The sequence below is a fragment of the Lagopus muta genome, chromosome 3, assembly GCF_023343835.1.
Source record: "Lagopus muta isolate bLagMut1 chromosome 3, bLagMut1 primary, whole genome shotgun sequence".
NCBI lineage: Eukaryota > Metazoa > Chordata > Aves > Galliformes > Phasianidae > Lagopus > Lagopus muta.
Window position 1 is genome coordinate 24035988 of NC_064435.1, and position 26341 is coordinate 24062328.

The 26341-nt window shown below is 41.4% G+C and overlaps 2 protein-coding genes across 2 annotated transcripts in view; both read left to right on the plus strand.

Moving 5' to 3' along the window:
• The window catches only part of TRIQK (triple QxxK/R motif containing), a 62737-nt gene extending 54292 nt beyond the window's left edge, over window positions 1-8445 (plus strand). The window contains exon 5 of the mRNA XM_048939581.1: window positions 5455-8445. Coding sequence (XP_048795538.1) covers window positions 5455-5568 — 114 coding nt within the window. The 3' untranslated portion in view covers window positions 5569-8445. The remainder of the gene's footprint in view (window positions 1-5454) is intronic.
• The window catches only part of RBM12B (RNA binding motif protein 12B), a 1112412-nt gene that overhangs the window by 349394 nt on the left and 736677 nt on the right, over window positions 1-26341 (plus strand). The window lies entirely within an intron of this gene.

Genomic DNA, 26341 nt, shown 5'->3' on the forward strand with positions numbered 1-26341 from the left:
CCACATCTAGAGAATCACACTGAAGGAGTGGTTGCCCCTTAAATTATAAGACTATTTTAGAGTCAGAGGGTTTCAAGGCAGAATTGTTCACGCTGTATGTACTGCCTACATCTTCGATAACTTTATATATTGCCTTGTGTTTAGCTATGTTAAAATGAATCCTGCTGCTTTGTGATCACATAGCCAGATGTTTTAGGTGACTTTGTAATAGTACTTTGTCTTCATTATTTGAAGCCATAATGGTCTTTGTGCCATCTGAAAATTTTAATTATCAAAATTACTGATAGAAGTTAATTTTTGCTACCTTGTATTAGATGTAGAATCTCCTGCATTAAGGATGTAGGTCCTGGGTTTTCTGGGCAGCCTGGTCTGGTGGTTGGCGACCCTGCATGTAGCAGGGAGGTTGAAATTAGATGATCATTCTGGTTCTTTTCAACTCAGGCTATTCTATGATTCTGAAGCTGCCATGTCATCAATGTCAACAATCACTGTTAGTTATTATTTCTAACCTTGTAAAAAATAGTTACAGTGAATGCCCAAATAAATCCTTCCACTTAGAAATAATATGTGGAATAACAAGATTTATTTTCAAGTCCATGTACCATTGTTTTTGTTCTATATAAGTATCCTTGATCCGAATGCTTTTCCTCTTATCCCTTTTCAGAAATTACTTGGGATAGTTAAACATTTCAGAGACAGAAATCTGTGGTAATCTTTCACCTGGTTTTAAGATGGTGTCAGTTAAAAAAGGCACACTTCTCTTTGGAGGACAATAAAATGTAAGTTAAGATGTAAAAAATCCAAAATTTCCTGAGTGTGTCACTACTCTACTTGTGGTATATGATAGTGTCATACACAGTGTCCAGATTTGCGTTGCCATAGCCAACATTTTTTTTCCTCATCTGGTCCTTCATTTTTTTCATGCCCTGTTTAAGCTCATTTAGATCCCAATTCTGCAACTTATTCCATCAAAGCAAATCTGAGGGCATTATATGAGCATTTTGGCATGAGAGACATAAATCTAACAAAAAATGATAGGAGAATTAAATCTATGGTATCCCATAATGGCACGTGTTTCCTTTATGGAAGAAGTTTTTGACAAAGTTACCTAAGCTGAAATCAGTAGAGTTCTACAGAAAATATTGAAAGTATTAGAAAATATAGTAGAAAATTGTGTTCCTTTTACAGGTGTCTGACCGTATTTTGGAGTTTGAGATCAGGGATGTTATTTCCTAACATGCTTATGAAAGAAAAAAAAAAAAGAGGGAGAAAAGGCCCTGTGATCATTTTAAGTTTATTTCTATTGGACTTTTTTCTGTGTTGGTTAATTATTCATGTTGAAATCGTCTGAGTAAATGGATTTTGCAGAGCGGTGATAGGGATGATCCATAACGTGCAAGAGAATGGGAACTATATATGCTGAGCGGGGAGTATTTTAACATTTCATTTCTATGCATGGCTTAAAATACAAATAGCAAAGCCTGATAAGTATAAAACAAATTAGAATGACAATATGTACTGTTGTTGCAAATACAGTGCAGTGGTGTAGCATCTCATTTGCTACTTACATTGCAAAATTTATGTTTCTAAAAATTCATAAACTGGATACAGTTCTTAAGAGACTGCATATCTCTATCTGAGAGCCAGGCATCCTTTGCTGGACTATTTATTTTAGATTTTTGTTTCTCGGCCTTCTTCAGTAACTCAGAATTAAGGTGCTTGCATAGTTCTCAGACTAGGAGTTTCAATAAGGCCTGTCATTCCCAGGGTTAGCAAATGCTGATCCAGGCTCCTTCCTAATGCCTGTTTGAGGAAAGTAATGTTCTCTCACATTATTCACTGCAAAACTTAGGCAGAGAGGAATTAAAGAGCTGCTCTCATCAAAGCAGATACTGAGAATAAAATCAAAATTGTCCCTGTTCCACTTCCCAGAATACAAATCTTTAGTGCAGACGTTCCCAGAATTTAGCTGCTGCTACCGCAGAATTCCATAGGGGAAAGAGGACAGAAGGAAGAGGGGCAGAGGACTTACTGTAAAGCAGAAAGGACAGCAAGTGTGGCATCCAAACGAGGGAAAAACTTTTTAATACCGGAATGAATTTGCTCTCTGTGTCAAGTGTGAACGGTGCCTGCATTGCACGGTTTTGTTGTCCACTCTGCTGAGCAGATGGAGCTTGCAGTTGTATGTCACTTGTTTATTACATCCTCTTAAGATTAGTAGCTGTGTGACCAGATGGGTCTGGGAGCACAGCTGCGGATACAAGGAAATAAATGAAACCTGTCTGATGCTGCCGTGCCCTTTTGTGAGATACTGACGTGTTGCAACTGCAACAAAGCAAAATCACTTTCTTTAATATTTTAGTGAATTAGATGCATTTTCTTTAATCAAATCATATGAGAACAGGAAAGGAAGGCTCAGAGGGTATTGAGTAAAGAAAAGAGGAAAAGGGTAGTGAGGAAAGTAAGAGGAAAATGTTGAAATCTTCAGCAAACAGCCTCAGCCAATTTACAGGATCAATTTTAATGTAAAATAAATTCCAAGTGCACATCAATTAATCATCCACATAAAATGTAAAGCAAAAGCTTCTATAGAGCAAAGACTCCCATAGAGCATACACCAAGGCAGTAGTATTTCAAAGTTTATTAGATGGCATATGTTGAATTATTGATCCAACATTCTGATAAACTATATAATGCATTTATGTAAATGCAAATGAAATGCTGTTCTCTAGAAGAGTGCCAGATAATGGGCTAGACTTTAAAAAGTGAAACTAACACACTTTTAACTCTTTCATGGTAGTAGATGTTTTCAAAGTCAGTCACAAAGCAACCGCAAACTGGTAGATCCTGAAGGGGGTCACAGAATCACACACAGAATCACAGAATCACCCAGGTTGGAAGGGACCCCAAGGATCATGTAGTTCCAACCCCCCTGCCTAGCAGGGCCACCAAACATACACATTCAGATCAGGTTGCCCAGGACCCCGTCCAACCTGGCCTTAAACACGTCCAAGGACGGGGCATCCACAACCTCCCTGGGCAGCCCGTTCCAGGGCCTAACCACTCTCCTAGTAAAGAACTTCCCCCTAACATCCAACCTAAATCTTCCCTCCTTCAACTTAAAACCATTTCCCCTAGTCCTGCTGTTGTCAGCCCTTTTGAAGAGTTTACTCCCCTCCTGGGTGTAGGTTCCCTTCAGGTATTGATAGGCTGCAATGAGGTCACCCCGCAGCCTTCTCTTCTCCAGGCTGAACAAGCCCAACTCCCTCAGCCTGTCCTCATAGGGGAGGTGCTCCAGCCCCCTGATCATCTTAGTCGCCCTCCTCTGGACCCTTTCCAAAATCTCAATGTCTTTCTTGTACTGAGGGCTCCACACCTGGACACAGTACTCCAGATGGGGCCTCACAAGAGCCGAGTAGAGAGGGACAATCACCTCCCTGTCCCTGCTGGCCACCCCTCTCCTGATGGAGCCCAGGATCCCATTTGCCTTTCGAGCTGCCAGAGCGCACTGCTGGCTCATGTTCAGTCTCTCGTCCATCAGGACCCCCAGGTCCTTCTCTGCCGAGCTGCTCTCAAGAACCGCTCCTCCCAGCCTGTACAGGTGCCTGGGGTTCCTCCGGCCCAAATGCAAAACCTTGCACTTTGCCGTGTTGAACCTCATCAGGTTCACCCGAGCCCAGCCTTCCAGCCTGTCGAGGTCCCTCTGAATGGCATCCCTTCCTTCCACCGTATCAACCGCACCACTCAGCTTGGTGTCGTCAGCAAACTTGCTGAGGGTGCACTCAATTCCCTCATCGATGTCATTAATAAAGATGTTAAAGAGCACCGGTCCCAAGACAGACCCTTGGGGGACACCACTTGTTACCGGCCTCCACCTGGACATAGAGCCATTGACCACCACCCTCTGTCTGCGGCCTTTCAACCAATTGCTTATCCATCGGGTCGTCCACCCATCAAATCCACTTCCCTCCAATTTGGAGATGAGGATGTGGTGGGGGACCATGTCAAAGGCCTTGCTCAGGTCCAGGTAAATGACATCAGGGTCCATCCTGTGGAATAGATCTCTACACCTGACCTGTGTATAGACCCATCATCTGTACTCCACTCATAGTCTAAGGCATTTTTAGAGAGTATTTGTGTGACTTTTTTGACATCTTGTTTGGGACACAAGGAGTCTTACACTCAACAGAGTCAGATGCTTTCTTGTAACTGAAAAGGTTGTCTGATAGTCTAGATGAACTACAGCTGTCTCCTTTCAGTCTCACTCGCAGAGTAATGTTGACTCACCATTTTCTGCACCAATTCAGGTTACTTGCTATAAATGCACTGAACTGTTTTACTCATCTCCTTTTAAGTATACTGGTGTGTTGTTCTGATGTAGACTATCTGTAGGTTAGCCTGAAGCTGAGATTTTGAGGGAAGATTATTACTTCTTTTTGAAGAAGGAGGATAGTCTGCGGAGGTGGGCAAACTCACCTGAAGGAACATAGGGTTTTTTTTTCCCCAAAATTTATGTTTCTGCTTTTATTGTCTTAACAAAATGACAGTCAACACTATAAGAAGTGTGTGGTGCTTTCCTGGAAAATAAAAACTTAAAAATGTGAAATGCTGTGACATGAAATGGTGTTAAAAAGAGGATGTTCACACTCTGATTTGTTTTATCTGAGATGTAAAGTTGAAGTTTTTACTGAGTCCAGCCTTAAGTTAGAATATGATGATGGGCGTTCACATAATGAGTATGGTTTTTCAGTACAAAAACATTTTTCTGATTCTGAAAGCTGCTATAAATCATGTATACTTTGGAAGACGTTTTTATATTAATTAAGGAAGATGCAGTGAGTTGTAATATTTTATGGGAAGAGATGCAAGTGCAAGTGCAAATTGTTGTGCTTTTTGCCTTATTGCAGAGGGGAAGGAAGAAAAGTTTCATCCAATTCTGAAGGATTTTGTAGATCCATATTGTGATGCATGCCAGGAAGTTGGGAGGTAGAGGTAGCAATTTTCATTGACTTTCAACATACTGTGTTTGCTTCATTAAAAAATTACAAATTTGTTGGCAAAAAGCAGTAACATATTGCTAGAAAACATCAAAATTCACAGTGTAAATTCATAACTTAAATTTGTGTTCGAAACTGTGGTTCATGAGTTCCGTGTTTTCTTTTAAAAAGGAAGGGGTGGAATAATAAAAAGACATAAATCTCCCATTTCTAGGTCAAACCAAAGATCTTTAGGCCAAATATTTCTGGCGGTGTATCAAACTTGCAGAAATGTTTACTAAGTAAAATGGATTTTATAACACTCTGAAATGGTAATCAAGAAGAAATCATTATACAAAGTCTGATATTATTTTGCTGTGCAGTGTAGAAGGGAAATAACATTTAAACTTGGTTTATTTTAAGTGATGATATTGTTTCTAACAGTTTCTGTCTTAATTTTTTTCTCTTATTTCTACAGGAAGTTGCCCTTGTCCTTGCAGCTATATTGGTACTTCTGTTGGCTTTTTATGCTTTCTTTTATCTTAACATTTCCAGTGAAGTTGACCTTGATCTGGATCCAGATGAAAACTAGCAGATGCAATGAATCTATCAAGATTTCTTCAGATTGAACAAGACTACATAGAAACAAAGTCCCTTCACTGGGAGACAGTAAACAATGCCATTTCTTGCAGTCCAAATTCATAAGTTTTGCAGTACGTTACTTCTACATTCCAGATCTCCAGAAGAAAGGAAGAACACTCATGCCCTGCAAGCATATTTGGTTCATGCCAAAATCAGGAGCTGCAGCACAATACGGGAAGTTTATTGTTTACATTGTATTTTCTCAGGCAGAGAACTTTGATGTCAAAAGACAGGTGCTATTATTATCTTGGGTATTGATGCTGACTCCGCAGGAGAAGAATCTGCCTTGACCAAATTTAGGAATCAAAGCTTCCTAATAGCTGAATTAGGTTCTTTTTCTTTTCCCAAAAGAAAGCGGAAATATCATACCAAAAAAAAAAAAAAGAAATCCTTTATTGATTTGTATTTAAAGTATATCAAACCCCCCTCTTTCTTTCTCTCCCTTTTCATCTTTCTTTTAAACGTGTATGCACAAATGCACTCCCAAAAGATGGAAGAAATTGTAGGGAAAAATTATCTTTTTAGAAGCAGTCTGTCACCTCCTATATGGACTTAATTTTATGTCATCCCAGATTCTGTGTGCCCATATATCTACAGTAATCTTTTTCATTCTTTTGCCAACTGTTCAGCACACATGTGTTCTGTCAGAAATGGCACCTGGATGACAGAAGCTCTAACATTCGCATATGCCTCTGAAACACAGTGCTTTGCCTCCTGTGCTGTCTGAACTAGTGTAAATAGAAAGTTCAATCGATGTTGGATTTAATTAGTGTATTGCTCTATTATTAATAAAAAGTCAAAGTTGTATTTTAATTATAATCTGCCGGCTGGTTGTGATATCAACTTGTTCTACCTGTTTGGAGGGTATTGTAAAAAAAATGTATATTTCCAGTTATAAAATCATTTTTATCATGAAACTAATGTATGAAGTTGTGAGTATTAAGAATCCTCTCACGTATACTTCTTGTAAGTGGGAAAATCTTGGCTCCATGTCATCCTTTAGTTCTTGCAAAGTACTTTTTGGAATATGCAGTGTGGATATCATTTCTGATGCCTTTGATAACCAGAAGCAACTTGAAGAAGTCGGTATGTCAAAGCAGCTGCAGGAAGCTTTAAAATTTTGGCTTTACCCAGTTCTGCTTCAGCTTTGGCATATTACTGAGCTTGTGGTTGTAAAGGATTTCTTTTGATCCTTCAAAAATTTGGTCAGTTTTTCTCTAATTTCTTTTATTTTTGAAACCAAGAAAAGCATGGACCCACTGCTGCCAAATGTGTAAGGGAGTCAGGCAGTTTGATTTCCAGAAAAGTTGCCATAATTTTGAAATTTTATTAGCAAACCAGCTTCTCTTAATCTTAGGTACCCATTTCAGTTTTAGTTGCAACTGTAGCATTTACTGACTTGTTCTGGAAATGCTTCACTGAGTTTCCATATAGTGATTCTGGAGACAAGGGCATACCAAACTCTAGCAACTACTATAATGGAAACTATATTTATTTTAAATTGACACGGTCCCATTATCAGCACTTAGGGAACTTAGCTCAATACAGTCAGTTTTTAAACCGTACAGTAACTATGACCATATATGCTGTGAGTCTCTAAGGATACGCTTCTCTGTCATACTCCTCATTCACTTTATGCAGTGCAAAACAGCTCCTCTAGACATATAGAGCACACCATCTTCCAAGGATGTGAAAGAGCAATACATACGTGCAAATATTTCTCATTTTCTAATTATGACTGTTGCAGACATTCATGTGCCTGATAGTCTGCTAATGCTCCTATAGATGACCAAACGGTTACTGACATGTTGCTTTTATGGCAAAGCATTTTCTGACACATGGCCCGCTTTTCAGTGGGGAGCAAAGCTCGTCACAAACTGTCTTCTTGGATGTGACATGCTGTTTGTTTCACCAGTGCCACACCACATGTCACAGAAGCTGCAGACCTCTCCTTTTGCCTTGCATGAGCAATTTTCCTGCTCCATAAAATACTGGAAGGGTTGCTATGTTAATGTTTGTGTGTAGCTCCCTGGGTGATGTGGTCTGAGAATGATGTGTGGTTATCACCATCACACAGGTTGTCTTTTAACTTGCTTTCTGAATCAGTCGTATTAAAAAGCATGCTATTCCTACTGTCAAATTTATGAACATGATGTTCCTAGAAGATCTAATTTCCCATAATTATGACTCATAGACAAAATCCAGTGTGCGTATGTGTGTGACTGAAGCAGCTTTCCTGATTTGTGGCGTATCAATCCACATTGCCCACAAGTGCCATAGTTTGCAGCTTGTCTGTTGGCTTCATTTCAGTTAGACCTTTTCATTTACATGAAAGATAAATATAATGAGAAATTTTTCTGTTGCTTAGATAAAGTGGATAAATTTCTGTTCAGTGTACATAGAAATACCTGGTAAATATTGCAGCAAATACAATGATTCTCTTATCAGTACAATAATTTCTAATGGGACCATGTCAATATTTTTTTAAAGCTAAAACCTCTACCTCTCATCGGATTCTTCATCCTTGGTGTTCTAAAAGGCACAGACACAACAATATTAGAATTGAAGTTATATTGTGAGCTTTCTCATTCGTGAGTATCCTGAGTTCAGGATCTGATTTACTCCGAGGGGATCATAATCCAGCCTGAAGTTATTTCTGTTTTCTAGAACATAGTGTCCATACCTGTAGGTATGTCTTGCAAATATACGGTTTATTTTACTTTGCTTATATCTCAGATTGAAATATGCCTCCTCATTTTTTTGGGACCATCTATCTTCGTATGAGTTGCTTAGTGCTTGTCTTAATAATAAATGGATTTTTACTCTCTTTGTGCTCTTGTTAATGTTGGATGTGTCACACTGAATTATATATAAATTATAAAAGACATTAAGGCAATCTAAGTAGCACAGTCTTCCAGTCTGAGCAGTGATACCAGTTTTAGAATATTTGGATTATTCTAAGCATTTCTAACCCCTGAGCTCGTATTAAAACTAAGTGTCGCCTATGAATACTTAAAAGACAGTAAAAGAGAGCTTTCCTTGGCATCCTACCCAATACCAATACAGCAGATCTTTTTCTGCAGACAAAGTTGTTCCGTGTACCTACCATCAACTTCAGATAGATTGGTTTTATTATAAAAATAATGCTTTGATACTGTTGTTTCAAAGACAGATTGCTGATCAACTCATTTACAGAGGAGCTCTGGCGTGACTGGGTAGTTTTTTTCAAGGAAATTCACCTCTGGGGACAGAGTGGAATTCAGGCTGCTTGTGGAGTACATGGAATTTCTTTGAGGCAGAGGCTGTGCAGTTGATGCCTGTGCAGGGCTCTCCTGCAGTGGACAGGAGTGGATGTCCCATCTGGAAATGGCTCTGGCTACGAAGGCACTACAGCGTTCCAGCAGTGATTTTGCTCAGTAAATATTTTCTCAGCAGTTTTGCTTTCCCCTTTGATCCTACAGAAACAGAACCAGGACAGTGACCATCTCAGGACAGAACCCTCAAACTAATTTTACTTGCTCCACTGGTGAAAATTGCCAAGGAAAGGCTTTAACTCTTATTTCCTAGAGTCCGTAAATACATTTTACTGGAAGTTTAGGAAGCATGTTAAGCATTTCCCTAATGGACCCTAGAGATATATTTAAACTGTTGTTGAAGAACACTGTATTTAAAGTTCATTGTTGCATATCATACGGATGTCATGTGATTCAGGATGTGTCATGGCTCCTTCCGTTCATCAGACCAGCTGCAGCAGGGACAACATGTACATACATAACTGCAGAGATACACAACATGAACAAACTCAGATGTTCATTTAGGTGTACTCTGGAATAGTTGACCTAACAAGTTGTGTTTGAAAACAGCTTTTAAACCCAATCAAATGAAGGCGCAGTGAAAGTCCTACAAAACTACCCATCCCATTTCCATGAAAATTGCTATGTAGGAAGAGGTTTATCTGCTGACTTAAGAAATTGTGAATGCTGCCCATTCAGGGATGAAAACATTGCTAGCTGCTCCCAGTAGACTGATGATTCATTTTGCTTTGATATGGAATTGTGCCTATAAAAGGCGTGACTGAGCCAACTGGTGATGCTCGATTGCATTTGGGACAATTCTCTGTAAAGTACTGAACTTGAAATGCAGATTATGCAAGTTAGGATGCCAACAAACAGGTTATTACAGGTCTTGATCACATTTCAAGTTTTGCAGTAGCATAATAATTAGTGGTGTTTATGACTAAGAAAATAACGCTATGGCACATCAATAAGACAGCAGAAATGTGATGTTGGAACTGCTTCTTAAAATTGTAGTGGATTATGCCCACGCTTTGGGAAATTAATCCATGAGATGAATAAACTGGAAAAGATGTTCTGTGATTATATACTTATAATATTTTTCCCTGAAAGGGCCTATGCCAGTATTTTACATCACTTTTCCTCATCGTCCTCTATGCTGGTTATAAACTTTTGTAGATACATTTCTACACTTCTCCAGGAACAGAAATTAGGTTTTTTTAGCTTATGATTGCATTTAAGTTATAGAATCCTCTCTTTTTCTTCCCCCCTCCCTTAATCACAACCAAATTGGTGGGGAGACAGCCAAAATGTTAGGTACAAGTGTCTCTCAAGCAGATGTCACATCGCTATTTTTTAGCTCATTTAAATGAATAAACATGTAAAACTGTGAAGTAATACATTTTAGATTTTTTTTATTAAAAAAAAAAAAAAGGGACAATCTGTTTACTGTCCTTAATTGAGACAACAATCCTGATGGCTGCCAGTTTTGGCAGTTTTAACGATGAACTATAAATATTGGGACAAATCAACTAACCGGTGATTGTGAAGAAAAGTTCAAGTGGAAAAGCCTCATTTTGCGTGACTACTTTTTGCATTGCTATATTTTTTCTAACTTACATAATTTGCGTTGGGTTTGAGTGCTAAGGCCACAAATAACCAATCAAACAATAGTTGATGACTTTGTCTTGTTCTTAATCACTGAAAAGCAGATAAAAGCTGGCAGCCCTGCAGCATAGTTCATGTCTTGCCCAAAATCATAGAAGGATAGAATCCTTGGAGTTGGAAGGGACCTCTGTCACAGAGTCACAGAATCACTGAATCACAGAATAGCCAGGGTTGGAAGGGACCTCAAGGATCATGAATCTCCAACCCCCCTGCCACATGCAGGGCCACCAACCACCACGCTTAATGCTAAACCAGGCTGCCCAGGGCCCCATCCAACCTGGCCTTGAACACCTCCAAGGACGGGGCATCACAACCTCTCTGGGCAGCCTGTTCCAGTACCTCACCACTCTCTGGGTAAAGGATTTCCCCCTGATGTCCGACCTAAATCTCCCCTCCCTCAACTTAAAACCATTTCCCCTTGTCCTACACATATCAACCCTTTCAAAGAGTTGATTCCCCTCCCCTGTGTAGGCTCCCTTTAGGTATTGAAAGGCTGCAATGAGGTCACCCCGCAGCCTTCTCTAAAGGCTATCTAAGTCCAACTCCCCTGCAATGAGCAGGGTCGTCACAGCTAGATCAGGTTGCCCAGGCCTTATTCAGCCTTGCCTTGATGGGGCATCAACCCCATCACTGGGCAACCTGTTCCAGTGCCTCACCACCTTCGCCGTAAAAGATTTCCTTATATCTAACCTAAATCTACCTTCTTTGATCTTGAAGTCATTTCCCTTGTTCTATCACCACAGACCCTGCTAAAGAGCCTGTCCCCTTCTTTCCTGTAGCTCCCCTTTAGATACTGAAAAGGCGCTAGCAGATCTCACAGCCTTCTCTTCTCCAGGCTGAAGAGCTTCAGTTCTCTCAAATCTCAGTCTCCCAAAAAGGTGTTTGCTCAGGTCAGTAATAGAAGTGAATGATACGAAGAGCTTCACTTTGATGAACTGTGGAATAACTGAGCAGCATATAGATCTTGCCATGTCACAGAGAAATTGTAAGAACTTACAAAGCCGAGCCACAGGAGGTGAATATGGAACATGGTGACCAAAATGGTGATCACATTTTGCCTGGTAATGAGAGTGGAAGGAACAGAATTTAAATGGCCAATTCTTAACAGCAGACAGCCGCCTTGCAACTCATCACGTTGCTGGAGAAGAGAGTGGAAGAAAGCCGAATTCTGATGTCAAATCAGAGCTCCCTCGAATTTTTTATTTTTCATGTAGCAAAACGATAAAGATGTCTGGGGGAAAAAAGAAAAAAAGAAAAAAAAAAGAAAAAAAAAAGAAAAAAAAAAGAAAAAAAAAAAGCAGGTTCTCTGTAAATCAATGATTCATTTATGTAATTAAGGAATAAACTGGGTTTGGGTTAGTTATACAAAGCATAGGTCTGGCTAATGGTTGCTACTTTCAAGTAAAAAAAAAAATCACATTATACCAAGCTGGAATAGCTTTGTGTGTGTGTTGTTGAGTTAAATGTAAATGTTCTTACAGATATCGGCAATATCTTCATTTCTCTGGAGACACTTTCTCCTGTGACACGAACAGCAGAGAGGACAGATGGGGAGGGAAGTGGCAGGGGAGCCCTTTTGCTGATTCTGCAGTCCTAAAGCATCACCCTCACTCAGAGGGGAGCTGTTGGTGTTTAGAGTAGGACTGCGTGCCTGCGTTGCATTGGACAGGCTACAAAAGAGAACAGAGCAGCGCTTAACCTACAGGGTGAGTCTCCTACCATCACTGGTGCCTGATTTCTTACCACAAATAAATAGAAGCTGAGATGTTGAGGCTTTTTAATTTTATTTATTGTCTTCTCAAGGAGGTGCCAGAATAATTGTTTTTTGTTGTCCTTTTAAAAATTGTTTCTACACAGTTGTTTCCTTTGCCTGGTGTCTGTAGGGCTGCCTACCCTTACTGATAGGAAGCTATAGGCATTATCCTTTTGCAAGAGGGGATGACCTGCCTTGCTCTTGCAGGGCAAAAGCTGAAGTTATGTCATGTAACTATTACTTTATGATATAGAAAGATATACTCTGCTTTGGGAAGGACAGCAAAATCTGAAGTCAGGAAGGTTTTATTTAGCTTTCTTACCTCAGGGAGCCTTCACACCGGCCCACATGGTGAGAGTTTTTATGTCCTTATGTGCTTTCGTGTCTTTTGATGACTTCCTTCAGCTTCTCATTTTGAAAGACAGCTTAGGTGCTATGGTTTTCTACTTAAAGAAGGGCTGTTTTAACAACTGCATCATGCGTTCTTGCTGCCCTAATGAGCTCATGACTGTTCCTTCTTAAAAGGTAGATGATCGTATCTGTGTTTGTCTGCTCATTAATTGTAGCTATTCTCAATCTGCTCTTCTCAGGCACTGCTTACCTTTGTGCCATTGTTTCTCTGCCCTTTGAATAATAACACAATGTACTCAAAAGGTAAAACAGTAAAGGGGCTTCTTCAGATCCTTATCAAAGCCACAAATTTATTTAAAGTTGGGCAATATATGTCAGAAAAAATTTCCAAGAGTGCTATGCAGATTTTGAGTATGAAGAACAGCCCTTTAAAACCAACTGTATTCCCATAAATGCCATTTGACAGTCTTTGCCCTTATTCATGAAGATATGTGGCATTGAAATGAGTTAAAAACATGAGTTAATCATGACAACGCTTCAGATTTTTCTTCTCATAGAACTGCAACTGCTCATAATTAATAGAAAAGATGCTTTGTTTGTAGGCGATACAGTTTGGTTAAATGTACCATCTCATCTGAAATGTTACAGAATGATAATTTACCCCCTTTTGATTGCGTTAAAACAGGAATTACTTATTGTATATATGAATTTCTTCAAAGATTGATGCTGAAATCTGATAAATTCTTGGAAACCTCAGGTCTATGACTAACAAAAGCAAAGGTTTTGCCGTTTTTCCTTGTCAGCTAGTTTTACTTTCCATATTTGGAAATTTTCAAGTTGATACCGTGATGAAGTGGGTAATTCCTGAAGGACAGCTGAAAACAAAGAAAACAAATGCTTAAGAGACTCTTCACCTCTTGTATCCACACTGCAGTGACTGGGCTATATTGATGTTACAGGGTGATGGAGAGTCAATGCAACTGAGACTAGAGCCTAGAGCTATGTGAAAAGACACCGTGTACTCTTGCGTCAGGTTAGCACAGAGATAACAAAAGATGAAGATGCTGAAAAAGTGACTCGGCGTCCCTTGGAGCAAGAAGTATTTGCTGAGGTTGTTTGGCAGTGAGGTACCAGATATGTCAAGCTCCATATGAAGGGAGGAAGGAGCCCAGGCAGATGGATCCCAGGACATCATCAGGGACTGGATGCAGATGCACTGCCAGATGCTGCTTCTTATGCACTCCCTCCTACGATGGCACAGACCCAAGAAAACTTACAAGAGGACTCTTGTGAAATCTGTCTCTCCAGGAGTCAGAGTTGAGACCATGAGAAGTATCTCTCATGCTAAGTATGATGAAAAGTTGGTCAATTCATTAACAGCTTAATATTATAGGATCTGCAAGTGCTAAAATAAACCTTCCTTGACCTAACAGCAGGGGTTCATTTGTGAATGAATCTTTGCAAAAGTCTGGGCACCTTACAGATAACCAAACAGTTTATAATACTTGTAATGGGGAATGTATGCAGCTGAACAAGAGAGAAAAAACATTTCAATGAGAAATAAAATAATTCTGTTCCAAAGGAACTACAGAAGCCCATCTCTGATGGAAGCTGAAGAGGAGTCATTCACACTAATGATGACTGCTTTCTTTCATCATCTGCAAGTAACAGTATTACACATCTCTCCACGCAGCCAACGCAAATACTTTAATTAACAGGATTACAAGACACCAGGCTACCTAACTGCCCACTTTAGAGAGCTGCAGAAATAAAGCTTTGTTATAAATATAAAAACTATAAATAAAGTTCATTAAGTTATCACTTGCATAGATACCCCACTATTATGGGCCTTGCAGACAAATATCAGAAACAGATCCAACAGCAAGTGCTGGTGGCATGTGCTGTCAAGAACTTCTGTGTCTTAAGGAATGCAGAGACTAGCGCGTGTGAGAATTTCTCCTATATTGCTCCTCTCATAACGTGTTCCCTGACCTTAGCATAGGCTGTGAGCTGAAGTTGGCAGGCTAATCAGGACGAAAAGGAGGATATTCTGTAAAACCTCCGTTATATACTGGTCTTAATCATTTAGAGGCAGATATCACATATGTCCTTGGAGGTGAAACTGGGATAAAGTACTCCAGGAAAGACACTGTTGTACCTCTTTGGAATCCACAATAGAACAATCTTTGGGCCTTGTATGACCCAGCAGACAAATAATCAGTGATGTGGAAGGCTGAATGTAAGGTCTTAAAATGAGGGTAGCAAACAGCAAGCAGCTCTGTCCCTCCTTCCAGAACCTCAAATCCACAGCCCAAAAGAGCTGGCTCAATGGAGAGGCTCTGCCTCTGCATCCAAAACCCAAGCGTTTGGCCAGTTCGCCCTACCTGGGAGCCTGGAAAACCAAACCTTGTGTGGCCACTCAACAACGGTTAGATATGATGTCTACCCAAGAATGAAAATGCTCACACAGGAGAAGAGAACTTGAAAGCCTCTGTGTAATGCTACCGACGCCCACTACTTCTGAATTATTTTGCTGGCATTCATCCCTCTGAATAACAAAGTTGATTTGACTAATATTTTAATGACCCTATTTACATGGGTTTTTTTGGATATATGGTAGCTGAATCCATTAAAAAAAAAATAGAATGAAAAAAAGAAACAAAAAAAAGCCCACAGATGGTAAGTTGATTCACTCTGGCTGGCACAGATCGCCCTTGGTCACTGTGATGGGTGCAACATGTCCAGCAAGGCACCTCATGCTGGAGAAGACCCCAGTCTGCTCTCAGTTACACCCTCATGGGACACTTCTCCCCACAGAATTGTCTGCTCTGGGAGTCCAGAGTCCCTGCAGGACCAAGGTGGCTGACAGGGCTGCTGCATCAGCCCTCTGAGCTGATTGAACATTGACATGGCTTATCCAGGAAGCAATACTGAGCAAGAAATATCCTGAAGGCAAAACCAGTGCAGGAATGCAGGTGTGAGGATAAGCAGAAGCCTCAGGGGGTACAGAACCTATATGTTAGGTTGTCAGGAGGATAATGTCTGAATCCAGATCTAGTCATAAATGAAGGGAATTTAGATTGGGCTAACTTACAGTTGTTTTTTGGCTGATCCAAATGTACAGTAAACAATTGTTCACACTAGAAGTTACTAGTGAGCAAAAAGCAGTCTGGAGTTGCATATGTGTGACCATGCCTTTGGAGGGGGCTGCCTTACTGGCTTGTCTGTCCTGTCCACAAAGAAACCTCGTAGGTAACTTCTGCAACAACCAGATGACAGGCTGAGCCATTTCATGGCACACTAGTAGTAAATTTCTGTGTGCTCAGGTTTGTGGGACCATGATCTGTAGGACCGTGTCCCCAGCTGTGCCTAGGATAGAGCCATAGAGTTGTAGAATGGCTTGGGTTGGAAGGGACCTTAAAGTTCCTCTGTTTTCAATCTCCAGCCAAGGGTAGGGTTGCCAGCCACTAGACCAGGGCCTCATCCAACCTGGCCTTGAACACCTCCAGGGATGGGGCACCTACAGTTTCTCTAGGTAACCTATTCCAGTGCCTCACCACCCTCTGACTAAAGAATTTCATCCTTCTATCTAATTAAAATCTCCCCTCCTGTTATTTTACAACTGTTCACCCTTGTCCTATCACTTTCTGCCTGTTCAAAAAGTCAGTCTACGTCCTGTTTATCAGCCCCCTTTATGTACTGGAAGGCTACTATGAGGTCTCCTTTGAGCCTTCTCATCTCCAAGCTGAGCAAGCCCAACTCCCTAAACTTTTCTTCATAAGAGCAGTGACCTCTGGTCAGTTTTGTGGCCTTCTCTGGACCCACTCCAACAGCTCCACATCCTTCTCATTCTGGGGACCCCAGAGTACTCGATATGGGGCTTCACAAGGGACACAAATGTTACCCAGTGTTTGTTGTATATGAAGGGTTAACATGCATGACAAATTAAACTTTTTATTTGATGTTCTAATCTTGCTGAAGCATCGATTTATCCTCTTTGTTTACAACTTATGGAGAACTTAAGAAACTGAAGCAAAACTGCAACATACATGTGAATAGCATGTACTGTAGCCCCAGTGTGTTCATTATAAAGGCTCTCTGGATCATTAGCCTTGTAGTAAGTGAGCAGACCAAAGCCCACTATGTTCTTGTACAAATTCATTTTCTGTGAACTTAAGGTTATGACAAAACAGGATCAGAATGGCCAGGGTGGTTCCAGGCCCATGGCCAGGTGGCTTCTGAAGTGCAACCTGTGCCAGTGCCAGTTCCAGCACTGCACAGCACAGCAGTGCTGCTCAGAGGGACCTTCTGTGCTCCAATTTAATCCAGAAACAATAACTCAGAACATGTAAAGACCCACTTTTAGATCAGACTAGGCCAATAAGGGCTGTTTGGTTAAATCAGAAGCCAAATACTTTTCCCCTTGGGAAGAAGGATCATTCTTTGCTTCACGCATGTGTGTTTTTGCACTAAATAAGTGGTATGCATTTGCTATGTTTTGTAGAAGGCCATCATGGCAGAGCTGCAACTTCCCAACACAGTTCTGAAGTGAAAATGTAGAAGGGAGGTAAAAACTCGAGACTCTCATTTCCAAAAAATAATTGAATAGTTGTATACATTCTTCAGTCACAGCCTAAAGTACTCATTTCTAATGATTAACTCATTAATAATTAAAAGACTTTAAAATGTTTTAATAATTAAAATACTTCAAAATATTTTAATTAAATCCCTGATTCGGAATACTACTAAATACATTAAAATAAATGTGACAGGTTGGGATGAAATAGGCATCTTAAGCAGCAGTTCACTTCTCTGATGGTGTGATGCCAGCACACTGCAGCCTGAGACTTGTTCAGACCCTATTACACAGCCATCAGGAAGCTGCAGCACTGGGCCCATCACAGGCAAAGTTCTCCTTCCCAAGTTCCTCCTCAAGTTAGGTACGAGAATATCTGTACTGATTAAGGTTTTGCCTTTAGGGTGAGGCAAATCTCAGAAACCCAATTATTACTAAATACCCTGTATAAATTTTCAACAAAACTAGTTTTTTTTTAAATATTGCTTTACTACAAACTGCAACTCAAATAATTTTCCTTTTATTGTTACTTAGTTACAGCGTTTCCCCCTTCTGATCCTAATCTATCACACGGTGTTGATATTCTTTTGGTTTAAGCAGACACTGTAATTCGTTCCAGAGGTGACTGCATTTCAGTAACTGGGTAAAATGGTCCCACAGCATCATTTTGCAAATCTTGTCGAATTATTTGTGAAGAAATACTCAAATGCGAATTACTCTGCTATTATTATTGCCATCATCATCATCACCATCTAATACTAGGAGTGGATAATAAGGATTTACTTACCCACATTTTGAATAGAAGCCCGCAAAAGAACACCGAAAAGTTATTTGTCTACCTAATGCTTAATATGAATGGACACATAGTTTATTATCAGCATTCTATTTTTTGTCTTGGCTCAGTTAGCACTAAATGTAATGAAAACAGTTTGGAACTATTTGTCTGAATTCAATAAACAAATGGTTTTAAACACTTTTGAACATGAATTTCATGTTGTGGCTTCATTTTCCTGGCAGGCTTTTTCATTCAGTTTTTGGACATTCTTATGCTGTGTGAAGCACTCAGAGAAATGGTTTACAAGTGCATCACACGTGTTGCTCATCGTGATGAGACTTACAGCATTAAATAAAATGCTGCAAAATGCTCTACATGGAAATCTGCTGCCTGTTTGTCTAAACATGGTATGTACCATTTATTCCTAATAAAATCCAGAGCAGTCTTTATCAACATAACCTGCTCCCCAACAATAGGGGGAAATGCATCCTTTGTAACTTTGAACTATATTGGCTGATGGCAGAAAAACATCCGGAAGCTCCCAAATATGAAAAATACAAAGATTTTAAGAAGCAGGTTTTATCTGCTACCACAATCTGGCATTGCAACTATGCAGTTTCCTGGTTCCTTCATCTTTGGTTGGGTGCCCGCACTCCATGAACACCACACAAGGAATGTCAGGTGCACGAGGACAGAGTACGGAGCCTCAGGTCAGTCAAGCACATGGAGATAGGGAAGCCAAGAGACTGTATGAAGTCAAATGCTCTCCTCTTCCCCACCATAGCATTTGAATTTCTATGCCATCATGTCTTTTTCCCCACTGTCTGAATTTTAAGAGATCTCACACCAGCCCTGAGGGAAGATAAGTAGAGGAATGTGTATTTTGGGGCCCAACTAAGCTGCTGCATGAACTGAATGTTGGGCAACTTGACCTCTTAGATATTGGCAGGATTCAAGATGTCTAGAGATCTTCTGTGGTGGCAGCTGAAGTGGTGGAGTGCAGAAACCTCCTGGATTAGACAGCAGAATCTCTGGGATAGATGTAGGCACATGAATTCCATCTTTTACCAGATTTGGATGAGGCCAGTGATCACATCACTTCTCAGCGATGTGTAGCGATAGGAAAAGGAGTAGTGGTCTAAAACTTGAATGTAGAAAGTTCCATGGAAACGTGTGGAAGAACTTCTTTACAGTAAGGGTGACAGAGCACTTAAACAAATTTGCCCCTAGAGGTTGAGGAGTTCTCCTTCTCTGGAGATAGTCAAGACCGTCTGGACGCCTACCTATGCAATCTATTGTATGGTACCTGCTTTAGCAGGGGGATTGGACTTGGATATCTTGAGGTCACCTCCAACCCCTGCAATTCTGTGATATACTGACAGGCGATGGGCATGAAAACATGTGAGGGATTTCTATAACAACACGGTGAAATAATAAATCCCACAAGGGAACTCTAAATCTCCACACAATGTAAATGTTTTTTACATTTAATTGCTAGCCACATTTCTGACCAGCTTCAGAATAATACAGCTGTGAAAGTAATTAATTAATATAGGAATTAAGTTTAATAAGAGCACGAGGTTTTTGTGCTTGCCCGCTGGTTACGGACACTAGCTAGCACACAGATAACAGGTTGTTGCCATTGTTGTCACCTCATTAGAAAATTAGCATTTAATTAACTTAAGAAGATATGGAACAATTTCAATATGGGAAATATTTGTACACATTGTCTATTGCAATTAAAAACGCCCATCTTGCAAAAAGCACAGCAGCCTCTACAGCTGGTGGGTGTTGGCCCACAGAAACTAAACAGGCGGCCAGTCTGTGCAGCTGCAGACATTGCCTTTGATTTGGAGGGTAAAGGAAAACTGTGAGACATGTAGGAGACACTGGATGAAAGGAGAGACCCAGCAGTGGCATCAGTGCCCTGCAGCAGCACACGCTCTTCCCCAGAGTCTTCAAGCTTAGTGCTGGGCTGTGAGCTGCCAAGGGAAAGTTTGGAAGGGAGGACAGCTCTGCTTCAACCAGTCTCCCACTGGAGTGTTTCCACTGACATCAGTGGGGTTTCATGGCCCCATGTCCTGCTGACAGCTCCAGCAGGGGAGCTGCGGAGAGCAGCTGCAAGGAGCTGCCCAGATGTCAATGTGGCTGGGGACTGGGGGCAGCAGGAGGTAGGGGGGTGGGGGGCTGCTGGAAGGCAGCAATGTTGAAAAAAATGCCTTAAGTCTCCTGCTAGCAAGCACAAAATAGAATAAAATCCCTGATTCTTAAGCTGAATTGTTATTCTGCATGGACGCTTTCATTTAGGTTGCTGCAAGACCAGAGCAACAGTCAGATGGCAGTCAAGCTGGCTCCTTCAGGGTGAGGAATTCACACCTGCGTGTGCCAGTATGGCCACGTGCACACACAGGGGACTGCCCCGGGCAGGGGTGAATGGTTGTGTCACCTCTGTCATCCCTTGGGCTCACAGCAGACACTGAAGCCCTCTGCACGTGTTCAGCATTGCACATGCATGGCCATGGAGCCGTGCCAGCATCCCACGAGTTCTCCCACTGACGTCCCTGCAGCTGTGGCTGAATATCTCCTAACCCCGGGCTGAACCGCCTCTCGGCAGCAGCTAGCACTTTTCTGGACTCTCCAGGTACTTCTGAGAGATGTGTCACTGCCCTTGCCAATAAAAACAGGGTTTCCAGCCCTTTGCCTGCCCTTCCCCAGCCCGCAGAGCAGGCTGCCACCTGCGAGGTGTGGTGCAACAGCTTATTATAGACTCACTGCAGGAGATGGGTAGGCTGCACTGTGTCAGTCTATCTCCCAGGGGGCAGCTCACCCTCACCGTGCGATGAGGTGACAGATAGGGACTGCCAGCCCCCATCAGTCACACCTGAGCAGCCTGCACCACTGCCATTCCCCTTGCAGGGAGTGACAGGCTGCGCACTGTCCACAGGGAAAGGCCCGAGGTGACAGAGCTCCTCCTGAGAGAATCTCCCACAGCTTTTCCTGTTTATCCAGAACAACTGCCCCCTATTCTTCCCCCTGGTGTGACGTGAACCAGTGTCAGGGCTGGTGAGATGAAGAGGCATTGTACTGCAATCAACGTGGATGTCTTTTTGCGCATGCACTGAAGTGCGTGACACTGCCATTTGCTGTGTGTCAGGGAGATGAATAAAGTGGTATTCCTTCAGACTGCAGCTGAATGGGAGGCTGAGCCCAGCACTGGGGGACAAGGTGTGCATGCCTGTGTTACATGTTTTTAATTGGTGGCAGCAATTAAAGGATGTTTATGTGTGTGAAATGACTGATGTACACTTGTAGATGAACATAAGCACTGAAGCTTCGCTGTTGCTTGAGAGGGAAATGATCCCACGCAGGGGAACTGCAGCAGGGCTTTATTGCTCAAAAGCTTTTTGAAGTAAGATCAGCTCTGAAGGTCGAAGGTGCCATTAGTTAAATGACTGAATAGAGAGGCAAAAAGAAGCAAACAAACAAAAGCCCTGATTAAAATCTCACTCATTGTGTTGGTCTGGTACATTCCTGCAACCAATTCAGGAATGGGTGCTTCCAGCACCTGAAAGGTAAGGCAGACCCATTGTAAAAAGCATATCTGAGACACACATTAACAAATAACACTCTCGTTGTGTTTCTGGCTCCAAAGGAAGATGGAAGGACAGACATCTGGCTGACAGTGCCTGATGAGTGTGTGACAGACCGACTTACACCAGAGCCTAAAGAAGAAAATGCCATACAGTCCTACAGTTTTACATAAGCCTTTTTATCTTCCTCTGTTTATTCTTTGCTCTTACAGCCAATAATTTATCTTCGGTGAGATTCAGACCACCTACTTTGGTGGTAAAGTCCAAGAATATGATTTAGAACCCTACAGTCTGTCACTGCTTAATCCTAGGGGCACTTTTATTCATGCTAGAGGCCAGAAACCCCCTGGAACAAACAGCTCCTGCTCAGAAACATTCATGCTACTAGAGGAGCAAGAATCAGAGCATGAGACATCATCTTGTGTTTGGGCACAGCAGCCAAGAGGCAGCTGAACCAAAAGTAACCATGGGTCTGTGTGGGCTCCCTGCAGGTTACCCTGCTTTCTGAAGGGGATGCAATGGCCAAACCTGTACTTGTTACACCAGGCCAGAACACCGTAGTTTCTCCCACAGCTGTTTGAACTGATTCCTTGCAGGTCACTACCCAGAAATGTTTGGCCTAAGCCCACCAGTTATGGCCAGACAAGGTCTGGTTGAGTCCTGGGAAGAGCACTGGTCAGACTTTCTGTCCAGCAGATGCAGCAGGTGAGGTAGCATTTCAGGTGGGAACAGGGTTGAGTTGTATTGGATGTGAGCTGCAACATGCTTGTCCTCAAGACAGAGAAAGTCTTGATTTATTTAAGTAATCCCAATTATGCCTTTTTAATACAAGAACATCATATATAACTGCTGGATTACTTTTAAAGCAGTTCTGAACTCATAGATGTGCCTGAAATACAGCCTGTTGTAAAGCTTCAGAGAAGGCTGAAGGTGTGGAGATGATCCTTCAATTTGCACTCTTGACAGCACAGGTGCATCCATCGCTCTCCTGCCCAGCTTCTGCTTTAGTGTTGCTCTCTGCTTTCTGTGATGGCCCCATGGGGGGCTGGATCTGGCCAGCAGCCAAGAACTCACCCAGCTGCTTGCTTCTCCTGCTTCCCCCCGTGGGTTAGGAGAGAAAATTATGGCAAGAGTGAAAGAACTCCTGGGCCAAAATAAAGACAAGGAAGTTACCAATTATTGCTACAGGGAAAACAATCATGACTTGGGGAATTTAACTTCCTTTAAATATTCAATTACTGATTCAGATATTGTAGAACAAAAAAAACTAAAAAACAAAACAAAACAAAAAACTAAAAAAAAAAAAAAAAAAAACCCCTAAAAAAAGAAAACCACCTAAAAAATATTTCACTTCTTAGGGAAAACAGCTTTTCTTTCCCCTCTCTCTTCCCTTTTCTCCCTTCCCTCTTCCCCCTTCTCTTTCCTTTTCCCTGTCCTCACCTTCACCTCAGACAGCTCTCCCCTCCTGGTCCTAGTCACCTCTCCCGTTGATAACACTTCAGGTTACACTCAGCCACTCCAGTGAGGCAAGAGGGGATACAGGAAGGAACAAGTGCATAGAAATTTATTTCATAGTCATAGAATGGCATAAGTTGAAGGAGACTTTAAAGACCATCCAGTTCCAACCTTTTGCTGTGTCAGGGTTGCCACCACCAGCTAAGGCTCCCCAGGGCCCTATCCAACCTGTCTTTGAATGCCTTCAGGAATGGGGCACCCACAGCCTCTTTGAGCAGCTGTGCCAGGGCCTCATTGCTCTCTGAGTAAGGAATTTCTTCCTAACGTCTAACCTAAATCTAACCAAATCAAATAAAGTAAAATAGTACTCAAACCAACTCTTGCCGCTGGGCCTTGTCAACCTTGACAGGTTGAGGATAGCAAGGAGAGGGCTTCTTTTGAGGTGCTACAACAACTAAAACAAGTGTCCAAAGTTGAACTGGCGGTTTGGTCACTCTGAACCTCTTCTGCTTTTCTCATAGATGGCAGCCTCTTCTACTCTCAGGATTTGTACAGAAATAAAGTAATTGAATCCTTACAACTCATCCAGTTTCTGTTCTCAGAAAATGTGAGAAGACTTACACTACTGAATGCTAATGTAATTTCAGGTAGCACTAGGTGTCATGTCCAGCCCCAACCCTACAAACTACCTACATTCTGGCACTTCACTAATTTGAATTGCTCATCTATTTAGAATGTAAATTGCTGATCTATTTAAAAGGTACAGCAGGAGCACAGTTTACACGGACATCCAGCTGGGATGGAGGGTCAACATTCAAGTTCAGTGTTTTCTTTCTAAATAACTTGGCTGCTCAAACAACACCTCAAGGATTTGAATTTAGTAGATCAAATTTTCTTCTCAGTACATCCCCACTGACACCACTTAGGTCAATGGACCAGCTTGTGATCTCAGTTAAATCAACATGTATTGGAAGTAACATTACAGGCTAGTGGAACTCTTCCAGATTTATATTGGTGCTAATGAGGCCAAAATCTGGTCCAATATGCTTGCAGAGGTAGAACAGAGAGCAAAGCCTTCATTTCATTCCTCAAGTAAAATATATCACCCTGCAGCCTTTTTTTAAATCTTTGAACTTTGTATAACAAGAAGAATAAACAGAAGTCATATCAAAGGAATTAGTCTAAAATTTATCCTCTAACTGATAGTAAATCCTGGGAACGTTCCTGGGCAGATGCAAAAAACGCTGATTATTTCAAATAAACTACATGGATGTTCTGGTTTTATGACTTAACAATTATTTTTTAAATGTCTAGATTAACATGGTTATTTTCAGATGAGAAGGATAAAGCAAAGTCCAAGCCTTGCAATAACTGGAGTACATTGGTAGTGACAATCTCATTTACATTATTCATGTTTTTGATCACCTATATGACTATTTGTATTCCCAAATACCTGGTAATTCCTTTCATTTTACTGTCTCCATTGTCTCTTCTTTGTGAATCATCATATTTATTTTTAAGAAGATGTTTCAGAAAGGAGTGGTTTTTTTCATTATGTCCATGAAAAACATTATGAAAAAATTATAACTGGTATGACAGTGATTACAAAAATCCAAAAATGTTGGCTCGAGTTCTTTTTGAATGCTTCTTATAAGTGAGGAGATCCCCCCACCTTCTTATTCATTGGAAACATCAGAATTCTTCCTGTTGGATGATGAAAAGTGGTAATTACTACTCTAATAGTCTAGCTCATGGTGTAAGTTGATATAAGTGCAGTGCAGCTGCATGGCACAAAGGGACCAACAAAAGTAGAAGCATGAACTAGAGAACATCAAGAGCTCTAGCTCCTCCAGCACCTGCAGAATGGGACAGTCTATAGCTCAAAAGACTCTGCCCTCTGGGTCAGGGGAACAGAAACCTACATGAATGGCCTTCCACCAAGATGGCTCCTTTTTCCAGGGGTACAGAATGCTGAACTGTGAGTGTGGGAGAAAAAGAGCAGAAAAGATTTTTTGTGAAATTAATAGCAGGGGACATCTACACTGTCCTGTCCCTTTCCTTTCAAATTGCATAGGGAAAGGAAGGAAGGAGGGAAGGAGGGAAGGAGGGAAGGAGGGAAGGAGGGAAGGAGGGAAGGAGGGAAGGAGGGAAGGAGGGAAGGAGGGAAGGAGGGAAGGAGGGAAGGAAGGAAGGAAGGAAGGAAGGAAGGAAGGAAGGAAGGAAGGAAGGAAGGAAGGAAGGAAGGAAGGAAGGAAGGAAGGAAGGAAGGAAGGAAGGAAGGAAGGAAGGAAGGAAGGAAGGAAGGAAGGAAGGAAGGAAGGAAGGAAGGAAGGAAGGAAGGAAGGAAGGAAGGAAGGAAGGGTAAGACCAGGCAATAGGAGAAAACTGAAGGAAGGTTTTGAACTGCCAGCATCCCTCTGGAGGGGGCTGTTTCCAGTCTCCCTTCTCCAGGAGTCCCATTTTTGGAGTGTTGCTTTTTTTTTTATTTCTTCTTTCTGATTTCTTTGATTTTTACAGTTCTATCAGTGTAAACTGTTATAGTGTTATGCAAATCGGTGGAGCTGTGCTGATTTGCATGACAACAACATCACACCTTCCTACCTGGCATTGAGATTGAAACAACAATCAATGAGAGGCATAATTTTGCACAGTTTTTTTATTCCTGTTGTAGCCAGAGCCTGATATGGACAAAAAAAAAAAAAAAAAGAATGTACAGAGATCTTTATTGTCATCTCTAATGAGATTCTAAGCTCCAAACTTCATAGTTTGTGACTGTGCATAAAATTAACTGGATGTGTCAGTTAGCGGATCTGGCTGAAATGGTATGTGATTATATCCCATGTGCATATTTGTTTTCAGTCATATTTACAGGGGTGCCTCCATCCTGATGCTTCAGTTAACTGTTACTTCAAGGAAATAAACAGAGGTGAGGGTCCAGTCACCTTCAGCTGTTGGAAGCTAATAAGGTGTTAATGAAACATTGGCAAATAGCAGCAGTTTAGCACTCGGTTGACACTTGATTTTTAAAAGAGACAGAGTGTAAATAAGCTGTGTTTGCAGTGAAAATTAAAAAAGTGGGAGGTGGGGGAACAAATAACACTCTCACAGCTTATTGGTTTTAAGCAGGGAGCGCTTGATAGACCACATCAGGGAGAGTAATTCACAAGCACAGTCAATGGCTGTCAAAAAAATGTAGGATGGCAAAGGGATCTGCTTTCACACATTGTTTTTTAGACACTCTTTTATTGCAAGAGCAGCTGAT